The sequence below is a fragment of the Cephus cinctus genome, unplaced genomic scaffold (assembly GCF_000341935.2).
Source record: "Cephus cinctus unplaced genomic scaffold, Ccin1 Ccin1_scaffold0205, whole genome shotgun sequence".
Classification (NCBI taxonomy): domain Eukaryota; kingdom Metazoa; phylum Arthropoda; class Insecta; order Hymenoptera; family Cephidae; genus Cephus; species Cephus cinctus.
In genome coordinates, this window is record NW_014332924.1 from 82903 (window position 1) to 91062 (window position 8160).

The 8160-nt window shown below is 33.8% G+C and overlaps 1 protein-coding gene across 1 annotated transcript; it reads right to left on the reverse strand.

Annotated features, from left to right (window-relative positions):
- Window positions 1–592: 592 nt before the first annotated feature.
- Window positions 593–1250, reverse strand: LOC112493941. The gene is made up of 3 exons (XM_025082164.1): window positions 1076–1250; window positions 836–989; window positions 593–751 (listed from the first exon to the last, which is right to left on the reverse strand). Exons 1-3 carry the CDS (start codon window positions 1144–1146, stop codon window positions 593–595), a joined length of 384 nt encoding a protein of 127 aa, XP_024937932.1. The 5' UTR covers window positions 1147–1250.
- Between the last annotated feature and the right edge of the window lie 6910 nt (window positions 1251–8160).

Genomic DNA, 8160 nt, shown 5'->3' on the forward strand with positions numbered 1-8160 from the left:
TAATATTCTAATACATTTATTTTACATTTTTTTAAACCGATAAATTTAATGATAAATATTTTCGAAGTGTTCACCATTACTACTCGAGCAATAATGTATTCTCTTTCGAAAACTATACAAAACTTTACTTAATATTTCATCTGTTATACTATTTACAGTTTTTCTAATAGGTTTCATCAATTCTTCTGTTCTTGGATTTTCAGAATAACAGTGGTCTTTAATGTGACCTCATAAGAAAAAGTCACAGCGCTTTAAATCTGAGGAGTATAGTTGCCACTCAATTTCTCCTTGAGCAAATTTAGGGTATTCTAAACCAATCACTCGATTTTCACACACATTATAAATAACCTCGAACATATGTGGGGCGCGATGAGGCGCTGCTCCATCCTGCATAAAATAAAAAGTTTTAACCCAACCTCTTTTCTTTGCAAAGGGGAAGAACTTTGTCTCCAACAGCTCTTTATAACGATCCCCAGTGACCGTTGAATCAAAAAAAATATAGGTAAATTCCTTTTACAGATAATGCTGCTCATACGGTTATCTTTTCTGGATGAAGATATTTTGATATGGAAATATTGGGGTTTTCCGTATCTCAAAACCGAAAATTTTGTTTATTGAAGTATCCATTTAACCAAAAATGAGCCTCGTCAGAAAAAACAATTTTGTTTTCATCAATTTCTCCGGATTCAAACATCTCTGTTATAGTCTTGCAGAATTTTACACGTGCCTCCATGCATCTTGTTTTTAATAACTAATAAGTTATTATTTCAGATGGATGTAATTTCAAAAACATTTTTACAATCCTGTGTAGCGAAGATTTTGAAATTTTTAGTACTTCAGCAGCTTTTCTGATAGTAGAATTCGGATGTTCTGCAAAATATTTGTCTACACTATCCACTGTTTTTTCCGTCCCAACTGTGTATGAAGGGCCCGGAGCATCATATCTACGGTCGTGAACAGTGCCATACTGTATGAAATTGTCAATAATCCTGTAGAAAAAACACATTGTAGTGAAACTCAGTTAAAAAAACTATTGAGACAAAACATGAACGTGATTAAGAATTTTTTTTCTTACCTTTTCAGTGTTTTCACTAACGACTCTATGCTGTCCAAACTTAGTTCTAAATCCTCTATACGCATTTGCATACTCCTTTAGTCGTAAGGTCACTCATTTCTACGCACGTATTCGTAACTCTACAATGTCTGAAATGAAACTACCAACTCTCAGATATGTCACCATGAACTAGAGAAATCTTACTCAGATGGTGGAGGAGAAAGAGAGGTATTTATTTTTAGCAACTTCCCGTGGGACAACCTGTAGTTTAAATGGAAGTCGTTGGTAGTTTCATAACTTTGAGATGAACTAAAAACTGAAATAACTAAAAATAAAATGCAACTGCAAAAAGTGAGGTTATTACTTATAAAATTGATTTATTTATTTCTGATGAATTCGTCTTGAAATTTTCCTATTTAATAATTCTATAATTGTTGAATTGAATTTGATAAAAATTGGTAGGAATGTTTAGGGCATCAATAAGTTTTTTCAAATTTAAACAAAATTTTTTCAGGTGAAACGTCTCTTATTAAGTATTGTAAAATTTTAATCGTCTCTTTTAGTTAGGTTTCGCACTTATTTTTCCTCGGGATCATCTGAATTCAAGATCCATCACCACGTTAAGGAGCCTCGTAGATGGAATTTTTTGGCATTTTATTTTTCAATGAAAAACCGTAGATGAACTAAAAACAGCTATAGCAGAAAAAGTTAACAATATTCCAATTGACATCCTGGAAAACGCTGTTTTTAATTTAGTCCTAGTCTTAACAAATTCGATGAAAATAATGGCCAACAAATCGAGCAGAATTAATTCGGTTATCCAATGCAAAATAACTCAATCTATGGAGCTTCTTGAAGTGGTGATGAACCTTGAATTCAGATGATCCCAATGAAAAATAGGTAAGGAATCTAACTAAAAACGTTCACTAAATTTTGCAATACAAAATAAGAGATGTTTGCCATAACACAATTTTTCGAAAAATTCTGAAAAAACTTATTGATGCCCTAAATAATCCTACTAATTTGTATAAAATTTTAGTTCGCCATTCAAAAGTAATAAAATTGTTAGGTGGGGCAGTTTCTTTATGGCAACCTTGTATATCGTAATCAAACATATAATGAATAGAGCTCGAATCATAAGTGAGCCATTTGCAGCCTACTGCATCTGTATTGAACGATAGTCTTGTCTATTTATTTTCCCTTTTTAATGCAATAATTATGCCACTCAAAAAGACGAGGTCACGCTGTATAGGTCTACCTCCATTTCAATTCATAGCTAATATAAGTCTCGCAAACGATTTTTCCACTGCAATAATAAGGGTTCCCAACGACTACAGACTCCTAATATATTTATTTGTAAAAAACCTTTATTGTGAACTTCTTTCAATCAATTTGATAAATTAATATTGAATGAAATACAAAATACTGCCACTGTAGATAAACATGATTGTTAGCCGTCAAGGTGATATCGGTAATTTCATCCTCGTGAATACAGTGGGAGATAAAAATATTCCTACAACGAAATGCTAGAAGTAAAATAAATTGTGAATTTCTAGATTCATTTTTTTTAATCGAATGCGTGTAATATTATACATATGTATATTTATTTATATTAGAGTCTAAGTGTTAAGTACAAGTCCACATATTTGAAAAAAAAAGTTAACCGAGAAGTTTATCTCTATTCCATTTAGGCTTTCTTTTTGTACAAATGTTTTTGTCCCGCACCGTATACGTATACAGGGGTATTCACTACAAACCTACCCTTTGAGGGTGGTTTTACTATAGAAATCAAATAAATAGGCTAACTTCAGCTGGTACATTTGACCTGAATGATCATATATGTTGTGACGTTAAAAATAACGTCACAAACTCCGAAAAATGATAACTGTAGTATTATCGGTCAGAATGTATTACTACCCCTTATGCGAATGTAACAAAGAATACCAGCCAAAAATTCAAAGATTCCAATTACAATACTGATAAGAATAAGGCTAACTTTAGTGCTGAAAATATTTCATACTTTCTGTATCCAACCATCATACCGAGAGCTCTTCGTATCGCTCGAAGGAAAGTCTCACAAGGTTACGATAGGGATATTGGAGAATGGTCAACAGCACCTGACGCCTCCACCCCGCATCCCGCGGCTCGTGAATTGATCAGGTGATTCGATAACGACGAAGTATTGCCATAGACCATTACGTTTGTTACGGAATCGCCGGTGCCAACGTCCCGAGATGAGATCATCGAACGTACTCAAGAAGAAGGGAAACATGAAGACCTGCCTAACTTGTGATCTCATAATGTTGCGAGTAGATGATATACGGAATTTAAACATTACAGTTTTAAGTCATCCTTCCAGGTATCGGATATCGCTATTTACAGGAAATCTTCGACTAACAAGTTCTGACTTTTCCGTGTTATTCTCGCGAAGGCTGAAGTCTGATATAAAGTTCCGGAATTAAAATGTAAAATTAAGAAATTGTTTGAGTTAAACTACATACTTTCGTATTAGCACGTAGTAATACAAGGGTACAAATCCTTCCGTGACAATGACTGGACCACGAGGGGACTACTGTAACGAGAACGGAGCGTTAGATAACTCTGTAGAGATCCATCCTTCTCATGAAAGTTCATTGATTGTTAGCTATCTTGGGCCAGTTGCGTATAAAGTTTCGTCTCGTTTAGTCTCGCAAAATGATATTTCACGGTAAGCATCTGTCCAAGAGGACGAAATCTTTTCCGCGATCGTGACTCTAGTGCAACTGTATTTATAAATCATCTGATCCATTCCTTTCTTCCCGATTTAGACCGTGGTGATAATGGCGTTTCGCCAGCCTGAAAAAGATTTCACGCCCTAACTCTAAAAATGTTATATGTATTCATAAACTGTGTATTTGCATTTATCCAAACGTCTCTGGGTTCTTAAAGATCTGTTCAAGGAATGCGCCTTTCGTGCGTTCACGTTTTACTATGTCATTAAGTTTAATTTTATTTTCTCTATTTCTCTATATTGTTTATTTTCTTATATCTTATATTGTTTTATATTTTATATTTTGCTATATTTTATATTTACTTTGTGTTCTTTGCAATCCGCCATGCGACTTGGTCTATGCCGGTAATTTCTCACGGTTTCACAAAAAAGACTTTTCTTTCACTGGCGTTTAGAATAATTGTATCTTCTCTTAATCGAACTGCTTCACGTATCGCGTAGAGGACTTTAGAATTTTTGTTTAATAATTACCGTGAAAATCATGGTAGTAACAAGACAACATGATATTTTGAAAAATATTATATAGAAATAACTGAATATGTAATGTAAAATAAAGAATAAGATCTTGGACATCATCACAAATTTTCCAAAACGATTAGGTATATTTTCTGTTCGTTAAAATATCTGAGCGATAAATTTAAAAAATTTCAATTTTTTAATTGATTTTTACAGTGCTATTCATAATTTTGGGGAAAGCAGAATTTCATTTAAAAAATGCGTTCTTTATTTATAATTTAACTATTCATCTAGACAATTTTTATTGCACATTAAATATAATGTTTACTGTGCAATAAAGTTACACTGAATTGCTTAAATCCTATTCGCTCGCTTTTTGATTCTCGTTTTTTTATAGTTTGTGTAAAAATACTGAATATTTATTTTATCTTGCAACTTGGATACCAGAAATCGTAAAGGGCTACAAATACGGCGAAACATGTTTCAGTTCTTCTTTTTTAGACCGTTTTGAGAATTAGTTTTTCTTCGTAATTTGAGGATGCTCATACTTACTGGTGAAATAATTTGGTTTTGAATCTCTTGTACTTCGGGCTATGTAATTACATACTACGCTACAATGAAACAGAATTTGATTATATGAAAACGGAAAACGAAGAGCATCGATAAATTATCGTCGTAGGTTACCATAATTAAAAGTTTGAGTATTTAGATGAAACTTATTAATAAAGTTATTACTTACCACGTAAAGAATAAGTCACTCGGTAGATATAATTATTTTCGATGACCTAACGCTAGATTTTTGGGTTATTGTCTACTTTTGTGACATAAGTTGAAATTGTTAAAATATTCAATCGCCGGCTGATATCACTAGAATTTAGCGATATAACGAGGACAAAACGCGCTCTCGGACGTGGCAACTTCAGGTGTCCTACTTGGGATGAGACATGCATCTTGAAGCAGTGTTCATTTCTAACTGAAGCAACATGTACACATTGGGCTGGTTGCTCAGTGGGTGGTACGTCATATTCCTCGCTTTGAGATTCTCAACAATCATAGGTTTAAATCCAACTCATGACACAATATAGTAAATGCAGATTCCTATTTTTTCCAATCTCAATTACATATTTCATGTATTTCAATAAATATCCAAACAGTTTAAACAATTCTCTATGTCATGCGTACATGTCCACTTCAGTAGACAGGTACTAGCATGGAAAACTGTCTACGACCTAGATAGTTTCATATAACTAGTAGCTAGATGGTGTATGCGTTAGGTTTTTGGTCGGTCGCTAGGTAACTTTCCTTGTTAGCCCTTGGATAGAAATAGTGGAAACTGAATAATATCCAGATGGGGCCGAAGTACAATTTTCACTAGCGGTAGCTCTAAATATAACTGTTGTTACAAAGTATGTGCATGGTGTTACATTAAGATATATATCTGCTTGTATATCCTTTTTTTTTCGATGACGAACATATAAAATACTCGCGCAAGATGCGTGAGTCATGCCTAAAAACTAACATATGATGAATAAAGGTCGTCTTAGTTAAATTGAATTTATTCAATATATTCATTAGGAATTTTATCATACTTTATGTGATGACCGACATATAAGTGTATCTATCGTTCAAATATACAATATGGGCGATTCCATTAGATTTTAGCCATCCCTATTTTATTTGCTGTGCTACGTGGAATCGGTCGTTTTTATTTTGAAAACAGATATCCCGGAGACAGTGTTCCATATAACAAATTATTAAAATTTAAAGTTGTTTTTTTTAGTATCTACAATAAAAAAATATTTTTAAAAGTTTTTGAGTAAGTAATACCTGTTTCCAAAAAAAGAAACACAAAATGTTTTTTCCTGACCAAAGCCCATCGATGTCGGTGTTACGGAATTTTTTTTATATTCTGTAGACAGAACATGAAATTTGTGCAAAATTACAAATTGGGACATCCGGCCGTTTTTGAGTCACAATTTTTTTTTAATTTTTAAGAACACTAATTTTGGTTTTTTTCTGATTAAATTATCTCTCTGTATTTTTCAGGGTTGAAACTGTCTTTAGGGTCATAAACTTAAAGTCAGCATTACTTTTTTCTTAAATTTATTAGAATTTATTTATTTTTGTTTAAGATTTTTAACAAAAATTAGTGTTCTTATAAATTAAAAAAAATTGTGAGTAAAAAACGGCCAGATGTCCCAATTTGTAATTTCGCACAAAATTCACATTCTGTCTACAAAATATTTAAAAAATTCCATCAGGAAAGGTCAGGTCAGGAAAAAAACATTTTGTGTATTTTTTTTTTTGAAAACAGGTTTAGATTACTCAAAAAATTTGTTAAATATTTTTTTATTGTAGATACTAAAAAAAAAACACAAAACTTCCATTTTTTATAACTTTTGATACGATGTACCATCTCGGGAATACCTGCGTTCAAAATGAAAACAACCGAATCCACGTAGCACAGCAAATAAAATACGGGTGGCTGAAGTCTGATGGAATCGCTCATATACATACATATGTACGAATATGATGTTGTGAAAGAGTATTACGAATAAATATGGGTTTGGCTGTATCTATGATTGTACTAGAAGTTTCGCTATGTGACATCGACGATAGCATTGAGGACGACAGTGGCGCCGCTGATTCGAGCAAAGGACGCTGAGCGTCCCGACGCTTCAGTCTCACGCGCACAACTGTGGCAGTTGGTTGTACGTGCAAGCGACGAGTCAACATTGCGTATTACGAACTCACGATTTGTATTGTCAAAGACGTTGGCGGGCCAACGCAGCCTTTAAGCGTCGAAAGCGCAAAACAGTTTCCGTTGATATCTAGCGTGACGAGATCACCTCGGTCATTAATTTTAGGTGAATTTTTGGAATTGAAAAATTCGAATCGCATAACTGGAATTGCTATAAATATCGTGAGAAAGTGATTATTCGTTCCAACATCCGTTTCAACGTATAATCTGATCTATAATAATAAATCGCATGTAAATAGGGATTATGCTACGGGTTAAATAGCCGCGTCCGATGCACGCGACCTCGGAATAATTTTCGATTACACGAAAGAGAGTCTTTCGAAATTGTTTCGCTTGTTCGCTCGATAAATCGGCCAATCAATCGACAGATGCGATAATCAGCCAACCATAGCGGAGTGATCATCTTTCCGAACGGTGTGACAGAGCACGTTAAATTAACGTACAAGCATATTTATTTCTGTGTAACGATAATTTAAGAAACCTTCCAGTGCATTAGACCGAGGTAAATAGAGCGCAGAAGAGTCAAAGATTTAAGTGTAATTGGGTGACGGTTTAATTATCATCGTAAGTGGAAACTCTATGAAAATGGATCTTGGCGAAGAAGAAAACGAGATCGCTGGAACGCAACATGCACATCATCCCCATTATCCTACGTACATGAAACACGGTAATTTGTAATAGTCATAGATAGTACTGTATATCAAGTATAGGAAATCTACTCGGTTATTCGGAATTATTAAATCATATGAATGTGGTTCTCGAATGGGAAAAACCATCTTCAGGTGGTTCAATAGTCCTGAATCACCTTGTATATAGACTACAAATAGACTACCTATCCTAAGCGATAACATATGTATCAGCTGTACTTGTATTGTGTATATTGAGTCTACCTTGTGGATATACATAGGTATATGTACGAGTGTATCAGCAGAGTGGCAAGTTTGCAGACTGAAAGGAATTGACAGTGTATTTATTTTCAAAACAAAAGGACCATGCGTGGTTTTACACATTCATACAAATATTTTATTGCAGCAATAATTACATTTTATAATACCTTTTTGGGTCATTTTGAAGTTTATATAATTATCTTCTCTGTCTCTCTCCTCCTCCCCATCCCCC

Excerpts from the sequence above, each read along its gene's own strand:
- LOC112493941 (XM_025082164.1), bottom strand. The coding sequence starts at position 1,146 with ATGCAAATGCGTATAGAGGATTTAGAACTAAGTTTGGACAGCATAGAG. Across the intron at positions 990-1,075 it reads TTAGTGAAAACACTGAAAAG|GATTATTGACAATTTCATAC; the intron begins GTAAGAAAAAAA and ends TTTTTTCTACAG. Across the intron at positions 752-835 it reads CTATCAGAAAAGCTGCTGAA|TTATTAAAAACAAGATGCAT; the intron begins GTACTAAAAATT and ends ATAACTTATTAG.